The sequence below is a fragment of the Mobula hypostoma genome, chromosome 1, assembly GCF_963921235.1.
Source record: "Mobula hypostoma chromosome 1, sMobHyp1.1, whole genome shotgun sequence".
NCBI classification, from domain to species: domain Eukaryota; kingdom Metazoa; phylum Chordata; class Chondrichthyes; order Myliobatiformes; family Myliobatidae; genus Mobula; species Mobula hypostoma.
The window spans coordinates 171,467,100-171,494,929 of record NC_086097.1 but is presented as its reverse complement, the minus strand read 5'-3'; the positions used below and the strand labels follow the sequence as shown (position 1 = coordinate 171,494,929).

The window sequence follows — 27,830 nt, the reverse complement described above, 5'->3', positions numbered from 1 at the left end:
ATAGCAACTAGAACTGTACACCATGTGTGAGTTCTCCTGCACATTCTTGCATCTTTGATCCAGAAGTATAAGTTTGAATCCTGCCAAGTTTCCTGAGGAATTTGCATTCACGTAACAAAATAAATAAATGTGAAATTTATAACAAAATGCTTGTCTTGGTTGTGGTAAACAGAAGTAGGTTCTTTGTCCCATTGAGTCTGTTCCACTGTTGATCAAGATCGTGGTTTAACTCGCAACTTACCACCACTTAGGGAATATCCTTATATTCTTTGGTTTCTCTAATATACAAGAAGGTTCAGTGAGTAAAGAAATTTCTCCTCATTCAATCATCCAAAATGGTCTAAAGCTGGCCTTTTTAAAATGACATTGCCTCCAATCCATCAGTTCTCAATGATTCATAAGAGCATAAGACATAGGATCAGAACTAGACCATTCAGCCCATCGAGTCCCACTTATTACCCCTGTGCAAGGACCCTCAAATCTTCTTCACAGTTCCTTGGTCTTTCCTATTCACAAAACACATAAATCTATCTTTGTTTTAGACCTAGAGCCAAAGACTTTCTTTTCCGCATTGAACCTCATCTGCCACAATCTTGCCCATTCATTTATTCTTTTAACATCTCTTTGGAAGCTTCCCCCCACTATCTGCACTGTTCCTGCTGACTAGATTACATCAACAAATCTGGATATAAGGTTCTCCATTCTTTTAGTCAAGCCACTGATAGATGTTGTGAGAAACCCCACAGACTCCTTGCGGACACAAGTCTCATCCTGACAGTTTGAGTTAATACAGTACCCATTATCCATACTCACTGCCTCCTAGCTGCTCACCAACTCTTGTTGTGGCATTTAACAGATTGTTTTTCCTCACAATCAATAAAACCTTTGTCTAAAATGGAAGACACATTGCAACCAATCATCACTGGAGATAAAAATGGGATCAAAGATTACTCTCATTTTTCTGCATCAAGTCCTTCCAAAGAAAGCCTTAATTCTTTCCTGCAGGTCAGGGTGGTGGATGTATAAACTGAAAATGTCTTTGGCAACAAGAATAAGAGACAAACCTATCATCAGAAGATCAGTAACAGATCAGGCAAGGAATCAACGACCAAGGATTTGTGAAAAAAAAATGTGCCTTTATCGGATTTGAAATCATCTTGCATCACTCGGGGGCAAATTCGCCAATCTATATATACTCCGCAAAATTGTATTGCCGTAACAGTAATGTTTTGCTGGATACAAAGCTGAGAAAGGAAAGAATAAGTGGTGGGGTGGAGGTAGATCATCAGGACTGGAAAGCAACTATGAGGAGGAATAAATTCTGATGGATTATGACTGATGAAAAACATAAGAACCCAGTCGCTTGAGAAGTCACCAAGGCGCGACTGATTCCTGGTCTCAACTCTAATCTTATGCCCTGACCACATTAACTCTATTACCTAAAACTCTACCTTCACCTTCAATTTACTTGGTGACTAGCTTCCACAGCTCTTTAAGGTAGAGAGTTTCAGTGAATAACAGTCCAATGCATGAAACAAAAAATTCATATCCCTGGCTTAAATCAGCACCTAAATTCTGAAACAGTGGCCCATATTATGGAATCTGACACTGAAGGAAAATGTCCTTCATTGTCAACCCTTCTCAAAAGTTTATGTTTTAATAAAATCGCCTCTCACACTTCTTGCTTCAATACATCATTTAAGACAGGACCCTTAAGTCTAGTATTCGGCACACTTCAACCTTGGGGCACAAATTCAGGTCATTATTGGATTACAGATTCTGGCTCTGTGGTTGCTTTGATGCATATCCAAGTGGTGCAGTTCTAAGACTGGGTAGTTGACACCATCTGGAGCTGATTTAAACCAAATCTCTGCCTTTAATAAGAATTATTCCACATCCACTGAAATGTACAAACTTATAAGGGGTATAGATAGGGTGAATGTGGCCAGTCTTCTTCCCAGGATTGAGGAATCAAGACTAGAGGGGAGATATTTAATATGAATCTAAACTGAGAGGGGAGGTATCTAATAGGAACCTAAGGAGCAACTTTTTCATCTTGTTAGACCATGGTCTCATCAGCAGTACAGCACAGGAATAGAGCCTTCAGCCCACAATGATTGTACTGAGCATGAATGCCAATTTAAAATTTTAAACTTTTAATGCCAATTTAAACCTTCTACTACCCATTGTTTTCAAGACTTCAACTGCCCATTGTTTTCAAGGGCTATGATGTCAATGCTCCCCCTCCCCCATCCCTTTGTCTTTCAAGTTACTGGTCTTTCAACTGAAGCTACAAGCATTCTTCAAATCCTTCCCCATCTTTCATTCTTCAGTCCTGACGAAGTGTTCCGCCCGAAACGTCGACTCATCGTTTCTAACTTATGCTGCCTGACCTGCTGAGTTCATCCAGCATACTGAAAGTGTTGCTTTGATCACAGCATCTGCAGATTATTTTGTGTTAACTTAAACTTTTGCCTGGAGGTGGTCCATGTCCAGGGGTACAGTGCTAGACAGAGCACACCAGAGCACATCCGGCACTTCCTTAAGAAAAAAGCCAAAATAAACAAGCTAATTAACTAGGTGCCACCCAGGGTGATTTGAGTATCTCAGAAACTGCTGATCTCTAGGGATTTTTACGCACAACAGACTCTGGAGTTTACAAAGAATGGTGCCAAAAACAAAAAAAAGCATTCAGTGAGTGGCTGTTTTGTGAGTGAAAACATCTTGTTAAATCCACTCGCTAGATTTCTTTTTTTTGTTTTTGGCACCACTCTTTGTAAACTCCAGAGTCTGTTGTGTGTAAAAATCCCTGGAGATCAGCAGTTTCTGAGATACCCAAATCACCCTGGGCGGCACCTAATTAATTAGCTTGTTTATTTCGGCTTTTTTTCTTAAAGAGGTGCCAGAAGCGCTCCCGTGCGCTCCGGCTAGCACTGTCCATGTCCCTCCATTCCTTACTTGTTCATGTGACTATCTAAAATCCTCCTGAAAAACACTGTTGTACTTTTCCACCACTATCTTTGGCAGCCTGTTTCAAGCACCCACCTCTCTCTCTGTAAATCCTTGCCCTCTCATCTTAAAACTACAGTGATGCTATAAAAGTTTGTGAACCCTGTAGAATTTCCTCTATCTCTGCATAAATATAACCTGAAATGTGATCAGTTCTTCATATGTCCTAAAACTAGATAAAGAGAACCCAATTAAATAAATAGTACAAATAACATTATACTTGTTCATTTTTTCATTAAGAAAAATAATCCAATATTACATATATTTGTTGGAAAATGTATGTGAACCTCAGGGGTAATGCTTTCCACAAAAGCTATTTGGAGTCAGCTGTTCCAATCAATGAGATGAGATTGGAGGTGTGGGCTATAGGGGTGCCTTGCCCTATAAAAAAGACACACAAAGTCAGGTTACTGACAGAGCCTGCTCTTCTCAAGAAAGATCTGCTTATGTACACCACGCCTCAATCAAAACAACTTTCAGAGGACCTTAGAGGAATTGTAGAGATGCATATAGCTGGAAAAGGCTACGAAAGCATATCTAAAGACCAGAGTGCTCATTAGTCCACAGTAAGAGAAACTGTCTGCAGATGGTGGAAACTCAGTACTGTTGCTACTCTCCTTAGGAGTGGGTATCCTGCAAAGATCACACCAACAGCACAATTTGCATTGCTGAAGGAGGTGAAAAAGAACCCAAAGGTAACAGCAAAAGACCTGCAGAAATCTTTAGAACTTGGTGAAATCTCTGTTCATGTACCTATTATAAAGAAAACACTGAACAAGAATGGTGTTCATGGAAGGACACCATGAAGGAAACCACTGCTCTCCAAAACTCAAATTTGCAAAGGACCACGTGGATGTTCTACAGCACTCCTGGGACAATATTCTGTGGACAGATGAGACAAAAGTTGAACTTTGTGGAAGAAATGCACATTGCTCTGTTTGGAGGAAAAACGGTACTGCACACCAACACCAGTGCCTCATCCCATCCGTGAAGAATGGTGGAAGGAGCATCATGGTTTGAGGCTGCTTTAATTCATCAAGACATTTTACTGGATAACGTCAGGGTTGGAAGTCCATCACCTGAAGCTGAATAGAAGTTGAATAATGCAACAAGACAATGATCAGAAAGACAAGAGTAAGTTAACAACAGAATGGTTTAAAAAGAAGAAAATTTGTGTTTTGGAATGACCAAGTCAAAGTCCTGAACTTAATCCTATAGAAATGCTGTGGACAGACCCAAAGCAGTAGTTCTGCAAGGAAGCTCACCAACACCCCAGTGTTGAAGCAGTTTTGTAAGGAGGAATGCATCTAAATTCCTCCAAGCTGATGTGCAGGACGAATCAACCGTTACCACAAATGCTCTGTTGAAGTCATTGCTGTACAAGGGGGTCACACCAGTTACTGAATGTAAAATTTCACATACTTTTTCCAACAAATACATGTAATATGGAACAACAGGAATTCTGCAGATGCTCGAAATTCAAGCAACACACATCAAAGTTGCTGGTGAATGCCTGATGAAGGGTCTCGGCTTGAAAGGTCGACTGTACCTCTTCCTAGAGATGCTGCCTGGCCTGCTGCATTCACCAGCAACTTTGATGTGTGTTGCATGTAATATGGAATCATTTTTCTAAATAAATAAATGAACAAATATAATTTTTGTGTTATTTATTTAATTGGGTTTTCTTTATTTAGTTTGGGACTTACATGAAGATCTGATCACATTTTAGGTTATACAAAAATAGGGAAAATTCTACAGGGTTCACAAACTTTCTAGCACCACTGTTTACCCTTTGTTGCTTTTGTAGTCATGAGGCAGCTGAACAAAAGGTGAGAAGAAATTCATTTTCAACTCATTTAGTATGAGGGCAAAAGTAAAGTTTTACCCAAAGTAGTACCTTTAATTTCTGGAGTCTAGTGCTTCTCAACAAATTTGTCTTCTCAAACCAAATGGGCAATTCTTACTCCATGAGAGTGAAAGGACTGGAATCTGTTAGCAATGGAGTTTGCTATCTCACGAACTCAATACAATCTCCTATGGATCACTTCACTGTGTCTCAGCCATTACATCTGGCCTTGGTTCATAATAATTGACCCTGTAATTGTCTGCATAGGAAGTAGCGTAAAAATTGCGCTATCAATATTCCCGGGGGTCTAATTCTGTGTCAGTGGCCCTATTATGCAGTGTGGAATCTGAAGTTGGAGACATCTACAACAGAACTCTACCTGTGAGAAGTGAGAACATCATGCAAATTAATCAAATATTTAAAAACAACCCACCTAAATATATCCAGCATCAAAACTGGACAATCTGAAACAAGAAATTGCTATGAAATGATACAAGTCATGCTTGCACGGGTCCCTTGTGGGAGCAGTCGCGCTGAACAGCAGACTCTGTACAAATAAAAGCACAAAGTGACAGAAGCGCTCGGAGGTCAGACAGCACCTGTGGAGAGAAAGAGGAGTAATGATTCATGTTGGAGACCCTTTATCAGCATGTTCTTCTGATAAAGGCTTTAACATTACATTTTTTAAAATTTCAAAAATATTCAGAATTGGAATTAGAATCAGTTTCATTATCACTAACATGTGTCATGTAATTTCTTGCTTTGTGGCAGTAGCACTGTGCAAGACTTAAAAAAGTTACTAATTTATAATAACCGAATAAATGAATAAATATTAAATAAATAAGAAAACAGACATGGAGACAAATAAGTAAATGAGTAGATGGAGATTACATAGGAAGTCTGTACATACCTTTCCCTAGATTTATTGTGCCATCTATTTAATACATACAATATTACTGTAATGCAACAACACAGTTTAACAATACACATAAGTGATGTTTGAGATACCATTCCATGCGTTACACACTCAGTGTCCAAATCTTAACAGAATCTTAGGCCATGTTCTTTCCCCAAAGCATGCTTAATTTCAAAAACAAAATGTATTCATGAACAAAAGAAATTCAAGAAATACAACATCGTAAAAATCAAACTACCAGAATAACTCAGCAGGTTGAGCAGCATCTGTGGAGGGAAACAAATGGTTAATTTCCAGGCTATGACCTTCATTATTGCTTGCAGAAGCTCCCTAACTGAGTTCCTCCAGCATTTTATTTTCTGTTCCAGACTCCAGTATCTGCAGTCTCTTGTGTCTCCATTTTACGACTCCACTGAGAAAACAAAATACAAAACAGCAGCAACAAAAAAGATGCTGGAAGAACTTAGATAATATCTTTGGAGGGAACTGGGCAGTGACATTTCAAGTTGAGACCTTCATCTGGATTGAAAGAGTAGAGAGAAGGTAGCCAATGTTTTTCCCCTTCCCATTGGGCAGAAGATATAAAAGCACGAAAGCCCATATCACCAGGCTCAAGGATAGCTTCTATCAAGCTGTCATAAGACTATTAAGTAGTTCTCTAATGCAATAAGATGGTCCCTTGACCTCACAATTTACCTTGGTATGATCTTGCACTTTATTGTTTACCTGCACTTCACTTTCTCTATAGTTGTTAGACTTCATTCTGCATTCTGTTATTGTTTTACCTTGTTCTACCCCAAGCACTGTGTAACAATTTGATCTGCATGAATAGTATGCAAGACAAGCTTTTCACTGTATGTAGGTACATGCGACAATAATAAATTAATGCCAGTACCAATATCAATACCTTCCTTTCCTTCATCTCCTTCTTCCATTATCAGTTCCTTCCTTCTTCCATTCCCTGCATTCTTCCTTTTCTCACTCCTTCCTTCCCTACATCATTTCTTTCTTCACATATTGCCTCCTTCTTCCCCTTCCTCCTTTCCTCTTTCCTTGTCCCCTCCTTTGCTGCTTTCCTCCTTCCATCTCTCCCTTCCACCATACCTTTCTTACTTTCTCTCTCCTTTACCTTTTCTTTTTCCTTCCTCCCCTTCCTTCATGCCATCCTTCAACACCCTGCCTCCTCCTTCCTTTCATCGTCTCCTTTTCTCTCTCTTTCACTTTCCCTTTCAAAACCAGCCCAGCATTCACTAGGTCCCTTTGTTTGCAGTCTTCTTCCCAGGAAGGTTTGGGGATGGAGGATTGGATAATAATGAGCCTCATTCTTCAATACTGCCTATAGCCGATATTATTTGCAGTAACAGAATGGGAATAAACATTCTTTCAATGTAGATTTACACACGAGCCAGCGATATGTGCTCTGAATTTTAACCGTTCCCCATCAATGAATTTGATGGCATGAACACAGCTCTATAGTGTTTTAACCCGTACCTCAGAGCCTCTATCAAAACCAAACAATTTACATTCTGAAACTATAAGATTGTTTAGAAAAAATTATATATCAGCTCATTCCTATTTACTTCGAGTGGGTTCCAGGGATCTCACCACTTAAGTTCATGAGATGCTATTTTTTTATCAGCATCACTTTGCAAAATAAAAGATTTTTCCACTCAGTCACTATATAATACTGTTGCTGACTGCTAACGATCGCATCTGAAAAACTGCCTTTTAAACAGTTATAGAGAGCTAACAACATACAACACACTGGTGGAACTTTGCAGATGAGGGGACTTGACCCAAAATGTCATCTGGACATTCCTCTCCATAGATGCTATCTGACCCACTGAGTTCTTCAAGTATTTTGTCTGTTGCTCCAGATTCCAGCATCTGCCGTTTCTTGCCTGTCCGATAATAGAGCCAAGTCTGACTTCATGGGTAATACCACTTTTCCTCTTAAGCAAAATCTTGTAGGTTCAATTCCCATGCCAGAAGTTCGCAGACAAAAATGCTGGGTTAACACAGAGGTGCAGAGTGAGCGCCACACAATCATGCTGGGTTTCAGATGAGGTGTCGTAGCACGCAGTATGTGACCCAGAGCAGGCTTTCACAGAAGAGGCAGGGAGTCCTGCCAGCAGCCCTGATAATATTTATCCCTCACTCAATGTTGCCAGAACAGTGGTTGGTTATGATCACATTGCTCTTTGTGTGAAAATCTGCTAATCTCTCCTTGTACTGAACAGTGATTAAAAGCACATAGGACGTGGAACAATTTGGCCCACAGTGCCTATGCAGACTATGACGCCAATCCAACTTAATCCCAACTATTTGTACATGATCTATATCCTTCTATTCCCTTACTGTCCATGTGACTGCTCAAATACATCCTAAATGTTGCTATTGTATCTGTTTCCACCACGTACCCCGAGGTGAAACAGTCACACACCACTCCTATCACTCTCTGTGTGAGAAACCTGCCTTGTAATTCCTTGTTAATTTTTCCTTTCACTCCCAACCTTAAATCTAGGAGTCCTCCAGTGTTTGGGGTTGACCACGGATGCTGTGTCCTAGTTGTCATCAATACGCGAGCTAGGGCATTACGATATGAGAACAAGTTGTTGCCCATGCAGCAGGTTCCTCCTTCACCCTAACTGACTTAGTCCCACTTGTCTGTGTTTGGCTCATATCCCTCTAAACCTTTCCTATCTTTCTAACTGTTCAACTGCCTTGAAATATCATTATTGTGCTTGCTTCTACCACTTCCTCTGCCAATTCCATCCGTATACCACCCTGGGGATGAAAATCCCCTCAGAACCATTTTAAATCCTGAGCAACACACACTAAATGCTGGAGGAGCTATGACCTCAGCTTGAAATGTTGACTACTTCCCTCCGTAGATGCTGAGTTCCTCCAGCACCTTGTGTGTGTTGGTCAAGATTTCCAGCATCTGCAGAATCTCTCTTGTGCCTTTTTTTAAATCTTTGCCCTTTCAAATTAAATCTGTGCCCTCTAGTTTTGGACTCCCTTTGTTTCCTGAAAATACTTTGGTAATTCCCTTTATGCATGCCCCTCATGATTTTATATACAGTAAATTCATAAGGCCTCCCCTAGACCCTTTATTTTCAAAGGAAAAAAAGTCCTAGGCTATCATTATAACTCAAGCCCTCCAGTCCTGGTAACATCTTTGTAAATCTCTTTTGCAACCTCTCTAGTTCAATGCGGTTCTTCCCAGAGCTAGGCAACCAGAACTCAGTACTCCAAATGTGGCTTTTCCGATACTTTGTGCATCTGTAACATGACGTCTGAACTCCTGAATTCCTGAATAACAAAAGCAAGCATTCCAAGCACCTCCCTTACGAGGGGTATACTTCAAAGCTCAAAGTGAATTTATTACCAAAATATAAATCTCACCATATGCAACCCTGAGATTCATTTTCATTTTCACAGTAAAACAAGAAACACAATAGAAACACAATATAATAGTAAAACAAAGGGATCTGGGAATACAGGTGCATAATTTGTTGAAGGTGGCATCACAGGTAGATAGGGTGATAAAGAAATCTTTAGGCACATTGGATTTCATAAATCAATGTGTTAAGTACAGAAGATGTTGAAGTTGTATAAGTCATTGGTGAGGCCTAATTTGCAGCATTGTTTGCAGCTTTGGTCACCTACCTATTAGAAAGATGTAAGCAAGATTGAAAGAGTGCAGAGAAAATTTACAAGGATGTTGCCAGTTCTAGAGGACCTGAGTTATAAGAAAGATTGAATAGGTTAGGACTGTATTCTTTAGAACGTAGAAGACAGAGAGGAGATTTGTTAGAGGTACACAAAATTATGAAGGGTATAGATAGGGTAAATGCAGGCAGGCTTTTTCCACTGAGGTTGGGTGGGACTACAACCAGAGGTCATGGCTTAAGGGTGAAAGGTGAGAAGTTTAAGAGGAACATGAGGGGAAACTTCTTCACTCAGAGGGTCGTAAGAGTCTGGAATGAGCTGCCAGCACAAGTGATCCATGCAATCTCAATTTCGGTGTTTAAGAGAAGTTTGGATAGGTAAGTGGACAGTAGTGATATGGAGGGCTAAGGTCCTAGTGCCAGTCACTGGCATCAGGCAGGTTAAACGCTGCGCTTCTCAAGGACTCTATGACTCTAAAATCAAAGAAAGACCACCCTGTAATAGGACGGACAAACAATCAATGTGAAAATCCAAAATGTATATAAATAAATAAGCAATAAATATCGAGAACATGAGATGGAGAGTCCTTGAAAGTGAGTCCATAGGTTGTGGAACGTTTCAGTGATGGGGTGAGTGAAGTTATCCTCTCTGGTTCAAGAGCCTGATGGTTGAGGGGTATTTTCCTGAGCCTGGTGGTGTGGGCCAAAGTCTCTTCTACCTCCTTCCTGATGACAGCAGTGAGAAGAGAACATGGTGTGATTCCTTGACGATGGATACTGCTTTCCTGCTACAGTGCTCCATGCAGATGCTTTCAGTTGTGGGAACGGCTCCACCTGTAATGGACTGGGCCACATCCACTACTTTTTGTAGGCTTGTCCATTCAAGGGCATTTGTGTGTCTATACTAGACAATGATGCAACTAGTCAATATACTCTCCACCATGCATATCTAGAGATTTATCAACATTTTATGTGGCATGCTGAATCTTCACAAACTTCTATGGAAGTAGAGACACTGCCATGTTTTCTTCATAATGGCAATTACCTGTTGGAACTACGATAGATCCTCTGAAATGAAAACACTGAGGAATTTAAAACTGCTGACCCTTTCTACCTCTGACTTCCTGATGAGGACTGGCTCATGGACTTCCAGTATTCTTGTCCTCATTTTAATAATCTGCTCCTTGCTCTTGCTGACATTGAGTGAGAGGTTGTTAATGTGGCACCACTTAGCCAGATTTACAATCTCTCTCCTTTTTGCTGATTTGTCATCACTTTGATTGGGCCAATGACAGCAAAATTTAAATATGGCTTTGGAAGTGTGCTTAGCCCCACACCATATAAATATAAGGTGAGTAGAGAAGGAGTCTAAGCACGTAGCCTTGTGGTGCAAGATGGTGCTGGTGAGCCACAGTGACATGTTACAGGCACCTTACAAAACTTCTAAATATACTTTTTTGAACTACTCAACTATTCTCACTGCAATCTGCAGCCTGTAATTTCTCTTTAAGTAATATACCTTTGAACCATCTGAATTAACTAGCAATTTCACCATCTTCTGAAGGACTCAGGCAGACTTAACCCTCAGGCATTCTTTAAGATGACGAAAGAAAGGGAGGAGGGGAGGACTGACTCCAAGCCAGGCTTAAAAAAGGAGGCATAAAATTTCATCCACCCAGCATCAGTGCAGTCACTAGAGAGCAAGACTGAGGACGTAAGGGCAAGGTTGCTCTACCGGAGAGAAATGCAGAATTATTGTGTTTCACAGAGATATGGCGGATATGTCCGTTAGACCCAAGGGTTTCTTGATATACCAAATGGACCAAACTGCTGATTTGGAGAAGGCAGACGCTGAGGGTCTGTGTTTCATGATAAATTCTTTGTTGAGCGGCCTTATTACATTCTTGTTTACCTGGCCTGGAACATCTGATCTACTAGGTGCCGACTGTTCTACTTACCGGGAGAGTTCTCCTCCATGATCCTGAGCACAGTTTACATACCAGCACAATCCAATGTTAAGCAGGCACTCTGTGTATTGAACAAGAATCATCTTATCCCAATGTTTTTCAAATCATTGTAGGGGACTTCAGTCAGATGTGTATGAAGGAATCTCTGCCCAATTATTATCAACGTATCAACTGTAGCACCAGGGTTCCCAATACACTCAACTACTGCTATACCATGATTAGGAATGCCTACTGTCCCATGCATAGACTGCATTTCAGGAAATCTGATCACTTAGTTATCCTGAATACAGGCAAACATTAAAGACAAGGCTGCAGAGATTAGGACAACAAAGAGTTGGCCGTGGAAGGCAAAGGAGCGGATACTAGATTACTTCAAGTTAGCGGACTGGGCCATGTTCAAGGACTCATCAGAGGATTCGAACCAATGCACCATGTTTGGCACAGACTTTATAAAAACAGTTGTAAATGAGTGTATCCCCAGAATATCACTCAAAATCTTCCCTAATCAGAAGTCCTGTATGAACCATGAGATCTGCAATCTGCTGATGACCAGACCAGTGGCATTCAGGTCTAATGACTAAGTAAAATACAAGAGGTCCAGGTATGATCTCTGCAAAGTCACCTCATGGGCGAAGTGGCAATTCCGGACCAAAGTGAATCACTGAAGGATGATCAACAGTTGTGGTAGGGCTTGAATGCCATCACCTCCTACAAAGTGAAACAAACTGACATAGGTAACAAACAAGAGAAAATCTGCAGATATTGGAAACCCGAGCAATACACATAAAAGTCTGGATTTTGTGTGTTTTTCTGACAAAGTTGACAACAAGGCTTTGCTCCCGAATGATCTCAATGTGTTTTATACACACTTTGACCATCAAAACAAGGAGGTACCTTCACAAACACCCAGAGCCCACAATGACCCTGTGATTTCCGCCTCTGAGGCCAACATCCAGCCCAGATGGGGTACCTGGTCGAGTACTAAAGACCTCTGCTGATCAACTGGCTGAAGTGTTCACCGATATCTTAAACCTCAAGAATCATGCATCAGGATGATCTTCATTGACTACAGCTCAGATTTCAATACTATCATCCTCTCAAAACCAATCACTAAGCTTCAAAACCTAGGCCTCAATACCTCCTTGTGGAACTGGATCTTCAATTTTCTCACTTGCAGACCCCAGTCTACTTGGATTGGCAACAACATCTCCTCCATAATCTCCATCAGCACAAGTGTACACAAGATAGGGCAGATAGAAGGAAACATTTATTTTCATAGCTGAGGTGCCTAAAATAAGTGGGGACAGATTTAAGTTGAGCAGTTAGAAGTTTATAGGGGATTTCAAGAATAATTTATTAATCTAGTAACTGGTTGAAATCTGGAACACATTGTTTGAAGGGGTGGTGGAGGCAGGTATTCTCACAACATTTAAGAAGTATTTGGCAATGGCCAGGACAGGAAGCAGAGGAAGCTAAAGCAAACAACACTGACCGGAGAGGAATTCACTGTAAGGTGTCATTGCGGGAAAATCTGCAAGAACATCAGAGGGCTCAAGATACACCAGAGCGGGTCTAGATGTGGATCAATGAGCGGCAAGGCCTCGGTTCACCTCACTTCCAGCAGTGGGAAAACGCAAGCATAAAGAACAGGCGAGACATGTTACAGGCAGAAGTATGGATCTGTGAGGAAGAGAAGCAGATGTCAAAGGCAGTAGAACAAGGGTCCCAGGGTGCCTGGACAAAATGGGATCTGCCTAAGCACAAGATCTTATCGGCAGAGTTATGGAGACTGGAGTCCTTCTGTATTTCCTTCCTCTTGCAATCTGTGTATGACACCCTTCCTTCACCATGACATCTGTACACACGGGGGATGAGAGAGGACCCAAACTGTAAGCTCTGTGGTCAAAAGGGAACACTGGCTCATATACTGTCCGGGTGTAAAACAGCTCTAACTCGAGGACGGTATAGGTGGCACTATGATAAGGTGCTTCTCGTTCTTGCTGACACTAGAGCCGGAGAGATGCAAGAAGAGGACGGCTGGCACAGATTTGAGGAAGGCCATCACCTTCATCAAAGAGGGAGCTAGGCTTTTCGTAACCAAACAACCAAAGCCCAATCTGCTGCTAACGGACAGGTCCTGGGAGATGAGGGTCGATGTGGGAAGGAGGTTGCCGTTCCTGGATGTGGTGCATACAACCCTACGCCCGGACATTGTACTGTGGTCAACCGAAGACAAGAAAATAATTCTTGTTGAGCTGACTGTGCCATGGGAGGAGGGATGGGAAGAGGCCTACGAGAGAAAGTCCTTGAAGTACCAGCTCTTAGCGCAGGAGTGTAAAGACAAGGGATGGCAGGCATGGTTGTTCCCTGTGGAGATCGGCTGCAGAGGTTTCCCAGCCAAATCAGCATGGTGGTTGTTGTCAGCTCTGGGCCTGGACAAAAGGAGCAAAAACAAGCAGCCCGTAGGATGGGGGAAGAGGCAGAACGAGCCTCTTGTTGGATTTGGAGTAGGTGAGAGGAGGGAAACTGGAAGCCAGGAGCAGATGGGCAGTGATTTGGCCACCACTGCCGGCCCACCAACTGGAGAGTGTTGTGGTTAAGGGTCGAAACACTTGGTGAAGGTTGGGAACCACCTGATGACATCTGGTTCTGGCTGAAGGCTACAGTTACCTTATAAGGTAACTGGAGAATGCACCCTAACAGGTGTATGCAACAAGTAACAAGTAAGCCCTTAAATCGTTAAGGGACAGAAAACAAAATGCATGTAAATGGGAGCTGTATAGGCCAACATGCAGACAGTGGGCCGAATGGTCTGTTTCTGTGCTGTACTATTCCATGTAAATGGGAGCTGTATAGGCCAACATGCAGACAGTGCGCCGAATGGTCTGTTTCTGTGCTGTACTATTCCATGTAAATGGGAGCTGTATAGGCCAACATGCAGACAGTGGGCTGAAGGGTCTGTTTCTGTGCTGTACTATTCCACGACACTCATGGGATAGATCCATAAACGGTCCATAAACCCATGATCACTACCTCACTATTCTCTTTTTTCACTGCTTATTTATTTTTAATACAGTATATTCTCGCAATGTGGTACTTTTTATGTATTGCATTGTACTGCTGGTGCAAAACAACAAATTTTACAACATTTATCGGTAACAATAAAGCCGATTCTGAGATAACGCAAAAAGAGGCAGTGCTCAGGTAGCAGGGTGCTGTGGAGCCAGTGGGAATATAATTTTATACCAGGCCTAAGAAAAAGTCAGAGCTAAACTGGTTGGTGTCAGACTGACAGTGCATTGATTGCAATGATATAGAAGTTAGTCACTACCAAAGATAATACATTCAAATCCTCGGAAAAGCTGTGTTCACAAAAAGGACAACTTGTGGCATCAATTAAACTGACAGGCAGAGAAGGCGGCTTCTCAGGCTGCACTTTTCCTTTTCATTTTAAAAACATTGACTTGTGGAAGGCACAGAACAAGATGAGCCAGTTAATTCTGACTGACTCGAAAGTAGAACAGTGCAGCTGTTCCACAGACTTATTTCCTTTGCCGACTTTTTCTGCGGTCTTGCTTTTTGAATTCAGTCCTGTTGGGAGTGCTGGCAAATGGAGGAGAAAATATATTTAACATTGAACCCTCACTCAGGTTCAATAGACCGACTAGCAAGCCCCTCTTTCATATTGCACATTCAAGCCACTACCACTTACTCAAATTATCTTTTTTTAGGTTTAATGCATTCAAACTCATTTACAGGAGAGATATTTATCTGCCGCAGAGCAAGAACCTATTTGCCTCATTTCTAACCTAGGAATGTGTTTCCTGTTATGCATTGAATCCTTCCCCACTGTTTCATTGCTGAAGGAAATTTAGATCCAGTCATTATCTAAAGAGCACAGTGAACACTTCATAAAATAAATGAGCTGCTATTTCTTGTAAGCTCTGTTTTTTTAACCAGAACGACTAAAGAGTCATAGTCATACAGCACAGAAACAGGCCACTCAGCCCAGCTCATCCATGTGTTTCCCAGTGACCTAGACCCATCTACCCAAGTTTGGCCTGCAGTCCTCCAAACCTGTCCTACCCACATCCTTATCTAGATGGCTTTTAAATATTGTTAATATGCTATTTCTGGCAACTCATTCAAATACAAACTCCCCTTTGCTCTGAAGAAGATGCCCCTGTAAGAATGCAGGAAAAATCCCTTTATCAGAGGTAGATAAAATTAGAAGGCACAGATTTAGGGTAAGGGAGAAGAGATGTTGAGGGGATGTGAGGCACCTGTCTTCATCCGGAGACTGTTAAGTACTGAAAGTGCATGTCCTGAGAAGCCAGGTCACTAAAAGCATTTAAAAAGTGCCTAAGAAATGCCAGCACTTGAATCACAAAAGGCATAGAGAGTATTGACCAAGTTCTGGGAGATGGGATTAATACAGAGGATTCTCACTGGTTGTCGTAGACTAGTTGAACTGAGTGGCCTGTTTCTATGCTGTAGGATTCTAGGAGTCTGTGACTATTCTAGATCTGTGCTGATCACCCATTTTTACACTAGTATAAAAATAGCACATCAACCACCTACAATAATCCATCAGCTACCTTCTATTTTGCCTCCTATGCATTTTCTTCTCTGGTCAGGGAAATCCTTCCCAACTCTACCTCATCTCAATTAAACCTGCTCTCAGCCTTCTCTTGTTTCAACAAAGACAACTACACCTCTCCTTTGTAATCAAGGGACGTCATCCCTGGTGAGAGTGCGGAACTAGCTGTCAAATGCACATTCAATTGTAACAGCTAAGACAAGTTTGGATAAGTACATGGTTGAGAGAGACTTCGAGGGACTTGATCTGAGTGCAGGTAGGTGGGACTGGACAGAAGATTGGGTTGGTTTGAAGTGGATGGGCCAAAGGGTTTGTTTCTTGCTGTAGTACTCTGTGACTCTATGATATTTCTGTAAATCTCCTCTGTGTTCTCTCTGGATAGGGGACATTCTGAGAGGAGTGGCAGTGATACAGAGCACAGTCAATTGGGTAAGATGTTCCAGTGGTCAAAGAAAGCATGGAATGGACTGACATTAGAATCAATATGATATATTTTGTGCAGAAAATTTCAATGAAGTTGAATCCTAAGCCATCAATAACAAGGTGATTACAAGAGCAATTTGCACTTACATCCAATCTCAAATGTAAAACAAAATACAGTCCATGAGTAGCTAATGTTATCTTAATGTAGTTTCATATTCTGAATATCGATTGCATTCCATCTGGAAGATATTTAATCATTGTGAGAAGATTTACAGTTGAGCTATTGCCTTGATCAGTCCTCCTTATATCAGGGTGCACTAAACGTAAGTATATAGACCAGAACTCATTCTATAGATGGATCAACACTTGGACCTATTATGTTACTGCGGTCACAGAACAGTAGTTAAGTGACGGGCAGAACTAGCAGCTTATTGTTCCAGAACAGAGAACATAGTACATAGAACATAAAATAGTACAGCACAGCACAGGCCTTTCAGCCCACAATGTTGTGCCGACCCTCAAACCCTGCCTCCCATATAACCCTGCCCCCACCTTAAATTCCTCCATATGCCTGTCTAGTAGTCTCTTAAACTTCACTAGTGTATCTGCCTCCACCACTGTCTCAGGCAGTGCATTCCACGCACCAACCACTCTCTGAGTAAAAAACCTTCCTCTAATATCCCCCTTGAACTTCCCACCCCTTACCTTAAAGCCATGTCCTCTGGTATTGAGCAGTAGTGCCCTGGGGAAGAGGCGCTGACTATCCACTCTATCTATTCCTCTTATCATCTTGTACACCTCTATCATGTCTCCTCTCATCCTCCTTCTCTCCAAAGAGTAAAGCCCTAGCTCCCTTAATCTCTGATCATAATGCATACTCTGTAAACCAGGTTCAGGCATGACAGAGAATTCGGGTCACACCAGAGATTAAGGAGATCGTCTACACAAAATGGGTAGAATTTAAGAATAAGGGCAGATCTATCACTTTGCTGAGTTAATAACAGTAAGCAGAGACAACAGAAACACTCAGTGGCTACTTGGTGCACCTGTATACCTAGTCCTTAATCTATTTATCTAATCAGCCAATCGTGTGTGAGCAACTCAATGCATAAAAGCATGCAGACTTTGTTAAGTCTGTTGTTCAGACCAAACAGCAGAGTGGGGAAAAATTGTGATCTAGGTGACTTTGTCTGTAGAATATTTGTTGGTGGCAGCCGAGGTGGTTTGAATATCTCAGAAACCGCTGATTTCCTCGGATTCACACACAACAGCCTTTATAATTTACAGAGAATGGTGTGAAAAGCAAACAAAACCAGTGAGTGGCAGTGCCTTGTTAATGAGAGAGGTCAGAAAAGAATGGCCAGGCTGGTTCAAGCTGACAGGAAGGTGATAGCAATTCCAATAACCATGTGTTACAACAGTGGTGCGTAGAAGAGTATCTCTCAGTGAACAACGCATTCAACCTTGAAGTGCATTGGCTACAGCAGCAGAGGGCCATGTACATACTCTTAGAGACCACGTTATTAGGTACAAGAGGTAAGCAAATTGCAAATAGGTGTAAGAACAATTACGGTTATGTTAGAGGGGATTTTAACTTTTTGAATACTGACTGGGATTATAGTGCAAGGAACTTTGGTAGATTGGAATTTGTTAAATAAACTTGAATATTTTTGAAACAACATCAGTATTCTTACTAGAGATGGACAGTAATTGATCTTATCTTAGGAAATGAAACTGGACAGGTGATTTAACACAGAACTGCAGAGCCATACAGCATGGAAATAGCCCAGGGGTTCACCACAGCTACTAAGCACCTATTTACACTAGTCCTGCACTGATGTCATTTTATTCTCCCATTATTCCCACCAGTTCCCCCAGATTCTACTACTCATCCAGGCATAAATGTTAGGAGCAGGAGTAGGCCACCTGGCCCATTGAGCTTGCTCACCATTCAGTATGATCATGGCTGATCTGGCTGTGGACTCAGCTCCATCTATCTTCTGTTTTCCTATCACTCTTAATCCCCCTGCTTTGCAAAAATCTAACTGCAAATTAAGTATATTTAATGAGGTCACTTTCACTGCTTCCCTGGGCAGAGGATTCCACAGATTCACTATTCTTTGGGAAAAGGCATTTCTCCTCATCTGCATCCTAAGTCTATTTCCCCAACTCAGGAGGCCATCTGCACTTGTTCTGGTCTCACTTACCAGTGAAAACAATATTCCTGTTTCTATCTTATCTAGCCCTTTCATAATTTTATGTTTCTTTCAAATCCCCACTTCACTCTTCTGAATTCCAGCTAGTCCCAGGAGGCTGTTTCTCCTCATGGGCTAATCCCTGTATCTCCAGAAACAGACTCCTGAACTTACTCTGCACTGCCTCCAAACCCAAAATGTTTTTGTCCGCTGTGGCGACGAGAACTCCAGGTAAAGCCTCACCAGCACCTTGTACAGTTACAGCACAACCTCCCAGCATAAATTCATACCCTCTAGAACTGAAGACTAACATTCCATTTGCCTTCTTGATCAGCTCTTACCCCTGCAAATCAACTTTTGCAATTTATGCACAGGCACTCTCGAGTCCCTCGGCTCAACAGCACGGTATGGTTTTAAACATTTAAATAATAATTTGATCTTCTACTTTTCATTCCAAAGTTGATAACACTGTACTCATCTGCTAGGCTCTTGCTCACTCACTTACCCTATCTATATTTCTCTGCAGAATTTTCGCATCCACTGCACAATTTTTTTTCCACTCAAGTTAGTGTCATCAGCAAACCTAGGTTTACTAACACTTGATCCATTCTTCCACGTCATCAGTGTATATCATGAACAGTTCTGGACCTAGCACCAATACCTGTGGCACTCTGCTTACCACCGACTGCCAACCAGAGAAACACCTATTTGCCCTAACTCTGTCTTCTGTTGGTTAACCAATCCTTTATCCATGCTAATTCATTACTCACATCTCCATGCATCATTATCTCATGGTTAAATCTTTTATATGGCAGCATATCAGATGGTTTCTGGAAATCTAGGTATAAAACATCCACTGTTCCCCTCTATCCACTATGCCCATTATATCCTCATAGAATTATAGTAAGTTTGTCAAACAGGACCTGTCATGAATCTATGCTGTCTGCCTGGTGGAAATCTATCTAGATGACTCACTATTTCTTCCTTAATGATAGTTTCAAACATTTTCCTGACTATAGAAAATTTGTAAATTAACGCAAAATTGTCTACTATATCTTCTGCCATGTCTTTCAGTATCCTTGGGATGCATCCCATCAGGACCACGGGACTTGTTTAACTTTAGGCCCACTAATTTGCTCATCACTACTCCTTTAGTGACAGTGACTGTATCAAAGTCATCATCTCCCATCATATCCATAACATCTCTCTTTGGCATGTTAGACGTGTCCTCCATTATCAAAACTGACACAAAATAGTCATTCAAGGCCTCAACATTTCTACATTAAGCCAATATTATTTCTCCTTTCTCATCTTCCAAGAGACTTAAGTTCACTTTAGCCACCCTTTTCCACCTTATATAAGGTGTGGAAGCATTGGAAAGGGTACAGAGGAGATTTACCAGGATGCTGCCTGGTTTAGAGAGTATGCATTATGATCAGAGATTAAGGGAACTAGGGCTTTACTCTTTGGAGAGAAGGAGGGCGAGAGGAGACATGATAGACGTGTACAAGATAATAAGAGGAATAGATAGAGTGGATAGCCAGTGCCTCTTCCCAGGGCACCACTGCTCAATACAAGAGGACATGGCTTTAAGGTAAAGGGTGGGAAGTTCAAGGGGGATATTAGAGGAAAGTTTTTTACTCAGAGAGTGGTTGGTGCATGGAATGCACTGCCTGAGTCAGTGGTGGAGGCAGATACACTAGTGAAGTTTAAGAGACTACTAGACAGGCATATGGAGGAATTTAAGGTGGGGGGTGGTTATATGGGAGGCAGGGTTTGAGGGTCAGCACAACATTGTGGGCTGAAGGGCCTATAATGTGCTGTACTATTCTATGTTCTAAAATTATAGAAACTTTTCCTACCTGTTGTTACATTTTATGATAGTTTACTTTCATAATCTACCTTCCCCTTCCTTATTACTTGCTTAGTAGTTCTTTGTTGCTTTTTAAAGTTTCCTCAGTCTTTCAGTTAATTAATTATACACCAAACTAAACCAATGCCTTCTGCCTAGATCCACTCTCTACACATACATGTGCTTCTCAAATGCCTCTTAAATGCCTTTGTCATATTTGTCACCACATCAACCTCTGTCTGTGTATTATATGGGTGATTGGAAAAATTAAATGTCCTCAAATCTAGAAACATCTATGGTGACCATCTCTAAGAACAACAGGACAATACTATCTGAGACAGAATCTATTTTTATAGCTGTTTGCAGAAGTAAACACAGCTAATGAATGGGAATAAGGAGACAGACTTGAAGCCATTGACAGGAGCAATGACAGCGGACAATATTTAACGCTGGAGCCTGTTGCAATCTGGAATGTTGTGCCTAAAATGCTGCAGGAAGCAAATCAAATGAAGACTTTTGAAAGTGAATAAATATAAATGTGAATATTGAAAAGCATTGTGGGAACCATGGGGAAATAGGTAATTAAAAATCCCAAGTCTGAATTACTTCAAACACAGCACAGGAACTGGTCCTTCAGCCCAAAATATGATGCTATATGATCCACCATGATGCTAAGCCAAACTAACCCCTTCTGCAACATTGGACATATTAAAATATTGTCTAGAAGCTAAATAGCACAGTGTGAAAGCTGAGTGGTCAATGTTACCAGTTCACGTTATCAAAGCAAGAGATGGATCCAAAGCAAGTGTGCACTTACTGGCCAGCACAAATTCAATGGGCTGAAGGGTCTACCCGATGACTAGATGACTCTGACATTATGACTCAACTTGTTCTTTACTTCCAGAAATATGAAGCGTTCAACTGATTTTCAGACTGCATTATAAGGGAAGAAGTTTAGATGTAGTTATTATCCATCGAACATCTGCCCCGATTATTTCCTTCATGTGAATCACTCCCTGCTCACCAGTAATGTTAAGCTGGCGCAACTGGTGGGCCATTCTCGTGGGATGTTGGCTGATGACCCTGGTTTACTCAGAGCACCACAAGGTCGGGAATCACCATCACCCTCAGCATCGTGTCAAGCGGAAGTGGGTGTGGAACCAGTTCTTTGTCTTAGAAGAGCAAGTCATAGAGAATCGACTCTACATTGGGAAGGTGAGCCACTGGTTTTAAGATCATTTTTAAAGTTAATAATGTGTTAGTATAATCACACAAAGTGTTGCGCAGAGCCAGTGTATAATTGAATGGAGGGTGTGGACGTTTTTGTTGTAATTGCAAAACCCTGTTGGACATTGGTAATATAGAATACCGCACTGTGATTCTGATTTGCTAGTTCGTTGGTGAGACTGGTGGGGAAGCCGCATGGCCTTGATTGTGTGCACGGACAAGGTCCTCGTTCGTGCCTCGGGGCTGCCTGTTGCAGCTGCCGAGGAAGGAGATGCTGGCGCTGACTATATGCCACTGGATTCTCCCATCGGTGTTGTCTCTCACTGTCAGCTCAGTGGGAGACAAGCTGGATTGCCTTCACCTGAGGCTGCACTATGCATAGTAAGGAACTTCTGTGGGCTATTCTTGTAGAAACATGGCTCCAGGACAACATTCAAGCGCCATCAATCTACAGGCCATGACACTCAGGGACTTGGGCTGTATTACGAATTTTTAAATACTTGTTTGTAACTGTAGGCTTCTCTGCTATCATAATTATATGTGTTGTTTATGATTGTTGGTTCTGTGTTTTGCACCCAAAAGAATGTTGTTTTGTTTGGCTGTATTTATGTGTATGGTTGAAATACAATTAAAATTGAACATGAATCCATTGGATTGTTGAGACAATTCCTCTAACATGTTAGTTCTAGAGCTTGAAAAAAGAAGAGAAAAGCTTTATAAAACATGTAACATAAACAGTAAACCATAGGAACAGTAATTCAGCTCACAATGTCTGTGTCAAGCATGATGAACTAAAGTTCTTCACCCTGTACATGATCTATATCCCTAGATATTCGTGTGCCTATCTAACCGACTCTTAAATGCCTCTAATACGTCTGTTTCCATCACTACCCCAGCTGTGTGTTGCAGGCACCCACCACTATGTGTAATGAAAAAAATACCCTGAACAACTCCCTGTTTCAGCTTGCCTCCTCTCACCAATATGATCAGGTGTGGAACATAGTCATAAATGCAGATGGATGGCTGTCAGTAAACCGGAAGATAAAAACAGGAAAGTTGTACCAGAATGATACAAAGACCTGAAATCAGACCTGGAGCATTAAGAGCAGTTCTGAGATATATGGAAGATTATGCTTACCTTGCTGCATTTATCAGAATAATAAGGGAGGTCAAATGTAAGGAGGAAGTACATAGATAATGGTAGGACCCTTAAAGGCATTGATGTACAGAGAGTTTGAGGTCCAAGTCCATGGGTCCCTGAAACTGGCCTCAAGTGGATAAGGTGGTAAAAAGACATATGACATGATTGGCTTCCTTGCTCAGCACATTGAGTATAAGAGTGAAGAAGTCATGCTACAGCTATATAAAATGGTTGCACTTGGAGTATTGTGTGCAGTTTTTTAACAGAGTGGTAGGTGCCTGGAGCAAGATGCCATGGGTATTGGTGGAAGCAGGTATGACTGTGCTATTTAGGAGACTGTTAGACATATGAATATGCAAGGATAGGTGTGTGGGGACGGGGGCAGATACCAATCATGTGCAAGCAGATGGGATTCAGTTTACTTCAACACTGTGTTCAAGCAGACATTGTGGTCTGAAGGGCCTGTTACTTTGCTGTATTCTTCTATATTTGAAATTCGTGTTAAACTTTAAAGAACACTTGTGCACCTTGTTAAATGATAATGGACTGAAGATTTCATGATGTGAAGTAGAACTGTTACTATGTAGAAAAAATACTAACTCTCCTGGCTGGGGAATCTAGGACAAGGAGACAAGCTAAAATTAGAGCCAGCCTTTACAGATAGTGTTCATTTCCACACTCAGAATGTCAATTTCTGGACTTCTGTTCCTCCAATGGCAAATAACATTGGATCTATTGTAAATTTTAAATGTGATATTTATAGATTTTATTAAGCAAAGGTAAAGGAGGGGCTGTGGAGATAGGCCAAGGAGAGGGCTCAGTGTAATGGGATAACCAGAGATCTTCTGTGATCACTCATTCAGTTTATAGTTACCTCATTAGAGCATCATCTCCCTATGTCCTCGACTTTCTTTCTCTCTCTCTCGTACTGAAAGATAGTCCTTAAAATCCTACTTGTTGAGCTATCTGCACTATTTATTCAGGGAATGGAGGCACAGGGATCATGTACAGGCAGAACCCTATATGTAGGATCTTTGGCACAGAAATGGCTGCTTCAGTTTAAAGTGAGGGGGAGATACTTATTTGCAACCCCGATGGGCAACCTTTTCACACAGAAGATGCACAGTCTATTGAATGAGCTGCCAAAGGAAGTGGTTGAGGCAGATACAATAATAGCATTTAAAAGACATCTGGACAGGTAAATAGATAGGAAATGTTTAAAGAGAAATGGGCCAAATGCGGTCCAATGGGACAAATGAGAATCTTGGTTGGCATGGACCAATTGGGCCAAAAGACGAGCTTCTGTGCCGGATGACCCTATGATTCTATACAAACCACTAGGTCTAATATTCTGTGCCTGATTTCATGCATAAATATCACATAGCTCTATTTATCATTTACTTTAACCAAAATTTCAGATTGTATTTTTCATTTTTCTTTACAACCCAGAAGTAAGCCACTCAGCTTCAGAATTGAATCAGGTTTCCACACACTCTGAAAATTGAGAACATTAAGTTCCTCTGTGTAAATATCACAAGAATTTAGAACATAGAACAGTACAGAACAGGAACAGGCCCTCAGGCTCTTTGGCCGTCAATGTAGTGCCAAACTAATTAAATTAGTAATCAAATGCCCTATTAAACTAATCCCTTCTGCCAGAACAATAAGGGTCTTAAAGCTCCTGTATCTCCTCAGCGATAGATTTTTATGAAAATCAATAGTTCCCTGGTCACCACTGACAAGGGTTTTATTTTAGGTTGCTTGAGTGGTAATTCCCCAACTCTCAGAGTCCTTGGATCAATAATTCAGGCTTTGTGGAGGGGAGTCCAATACTTTCACCAGAGTGTTGTTGTGCCTACAAATTATAGTACTTGTTTTGGACATCTGCGAAGCAGAAACCTTGTCCCTGCTCATTTCTATTTCAGTGAGAGATATGAAGAGTTATAAAAGAGCTCAGTGTTAGAATATATTGGATGACGTAACTTGGGGCATAATATTCCATGAAAGGAGCTTGCTATGGAACTGATAAACCATGTCATTCTGTATCACCTTGCTGAAGTTTAAGCAACTGACATCTGGTGTAATGGTTTCACAATAAAGATATTTGGCATAATATTGTCCATTTTGTGACAACTGGGTGGAACATTGCACCTGCAGTACGAAGCCAAGTAGAGTTTACTATCATATGCACAAGTACAAGTGCAACTAAAAAACTTACAGGATCATCACAGGCATATAGTGTTAGAGATATAACCTTTTTAGAAGAATACATAAAATAAACATAAATTTATTCAAGAATTGTTAAAGAAAGAACACAATTAGAACCAATAAATTAGACTTTACTCCATGGCATGTCCCCATTGACCTTTACCAATTTTAATCAAGAGCAAGAATTCTATCTGGACATGTAATGGCTTGATATAGCAACAGCTCTGCTGTGACCACAAGAGTGGCAGAGAGTTATGGACATTTCAGCACATCATGGAAACCAGCTTCTCCACAACACACTCTGTTTATACTTCTTGCTGCCTCAGTAAAGAACTCAGAATAATCGAAGACTCCATCCACTCTGGGCATTCGCTGTTCTCCCCTCTCTTGATGGGTAGAAGTTACAAAAGGATGTACTGCTAGGCTCAATGACAGTGTCTGTCCCACTGTTATTAGATTCTTGAACTAACTTTGTGTATGATAACATGGATCCTTGACCTCACAATCCACTACATTACTAGCCTGCTCCTCATTGTTTACTGCCCTGCACTTTCTCCATAACTGTTACACTTGATTCTGCATTGTTATTGTTTTACCTTGTCCTACCTTCAGTGCACTGTGCAATGATTTGATCTGCATAAACACTATGCAAGACAAGCCTTTCACTGTATCTTGGTACATGTAGAAAAATACACCAATACCAATATAGTCAGAGGTGGTATTATGCAATGTAAATTCATAATGTGTGCCATCATAAACTCTTCATTTCATTATAGCATTTTGCAGGCTGGCGTATGGAATTTAAATTCATAGTCATTGAGCACTACAGCACAGAAACAGGCCCTTCTGTCCATCTAGTCCATGTACTTATCCATGCTTCCCTTAAGTGTTGTAATTGAACCCGCATCCATCACTTCCACTAGAAATTCGTGCCATACACACAACACCATCTGAGTAAAGAAATCCCCAACCCCCCAGGTTCCTCTTAAATATTTCACATTTTATACTTCACCTATGATCTTAGTTCTAGTCTCACTCAATCTGCTTGCATTTATCCTTTCTATACCCTCATAATATTTGTATACCTCTATCAAATCTCATCTCGGTCTACTGCACTCCTAACCTATTCAACCTTTCCCTCTAATTCAGGACATTTCCCGGAAACATCGCTGTAAATTTTCTCTTTCAGTACCCTTTCAATATTTTTGCTGTAGGTAGGTAAGGAGAAATGCACACAATACTCCATATTTTCCTCACCAACATCTTGCACAAATTCAACATAACATCCCAACTCCTGTACTTAGTGCTCTGATTTAGGAAGGCCAATGTGCCAAAAACTTTCTTTATGACCCTATCTACCTGTGACACCACTTTTAAGAAATTATGAATCTGAATCTTCAGATCTTTCTTCTACTGCACTTTCAGTGTTTTACCATTCCTTGCATAAGTCCTACACTGTTTATCTTCCCAATCTGCAACACCTCAAACTTGTCTGCAGTAAATTCCTGCCATCCCTGAGAGTGAGCACATTGCATCCAATTTTTGGACAGCTACAAGTTTTCAAAGCCAGCTGTTTTGAATACAGTGATGTTTCAGTGTAAGGTGGAATTATTGTTAATATTGTGTTGTGATGAGTTTTGCTGGAGTCATGGTGGTTTCCCTGCATTACCAGTGAAATTGCAACCTTAAAATTGCCTGGATAACTTTATACCCACAGCTACATTCTGATTCAGACAATGGTAATGGTACTCTGAGATATACCCTGAGCGGTGAAGGAGCTGGCACCATATTCACTATTGTGGAGGATAAAGGAGACATCTATCTCATGAAGAAGCTGGACCGAGAGGAAAAACCCTTCTACACATTGCGGGCACAAGTGATAAATAAGGCAACCAATGAGCTTGTTGAACCAGAGTCTGAATTCAACATCAAAGTCCAGGATATCAACGACAATGAACCCAGGTTTCTGGATGGTCCTTATGTTGCCACCGTCCCTGAAATGTCACCTGACGGTAAGCACCAAGAATATTATGTGCAGCTCTGATCATCACCTCACCTCTCCAACTGAGCTTTGGGTGTACAGCAATCGCTACTAGTTGGCTGATAGATATGATAGATACATTAAAGGTTCTATATAAATAGTGGTTACTTATTGTACCATTGTCTCTACTAGACAATGACTCTAATAGATGAGGGAAATGGGACGGATTAGTTTGATTGTACATACTCGCACTATATTTCTGCAAAATAGAAGACAGAATGGCACAATACATGAACAAGTCCTTTAGCCCACAATACTGTACTGATCAAATTAAATAAGTAATGAAATGCACCCTACACTAATCCCTTCTGCTTACACATGCCCATATCCTTCTATTTCCTGCACATTCCTGTGCGTCTCTAATAGCCTATCATATCTGCCTGCAACACCATTCCAAGTAGTGCATTCCAAGCACCTGTCACTCTGTGTAAGTCAATAAACTTGCCCTGCACAACTCCTTTGAACTTTCCATAAAAAAAATAAGCACAGGACTGGCCATTCAGCCCCTCAAACTGCTTTTGCCTTTCAGTTCCTAAATCTGTGCCAATCATTAGCTGTGTGTCTACACGAAATAGATCCCAGGAGGACCTGTACAACACTACATGATGCATTTTTGTTACATATAATAGAGCACATAATTTTACCACATTGGGTTTCATCATAATTCTGTTTGTTAACAGCAGCATAAGTGGTAGGAGCCATTCTAGGCATTGAACCTATTGCACCATTTG

General features: G+C 41.1%; 1 protein-coding gene across 5 annotated transcripts in view; it reads left to right on the top strand.

The window, feature by feature from the left end:
- Window positions 1–27,830, top strand: part of LOC134352492 (cadherin-7-like) — a 145,879-nt gene that overhangs the window by 24,648 nt on the left and 93,401 nt on the right. For 4 of the 5 annotated variants that reach the window (XM_063059776.1, XM_063059766.1, XM_063059781.1 and 1 more), the window contains exons 2-3: window positions 21,387–21,697; window positions 26,776–27,070. In XM_063059776.1, the coding sequence (XP_062915846.1) occupies window positions 21,512–21,697; window positions 26,776–27,070 (481 nt within the window). In that variant the 5' untranslated portion in view covers window positions 21,387–21,511. Of the gene's footprint in view, window positions 1–16,394; window positions 16,442–21,386; window positions 21,698–26,775; window positions 27,071–27,830 lie in introns of all 5 variants that reach the window. The other variant, XM_063059769.1, reaches the window with a different exon arrangement.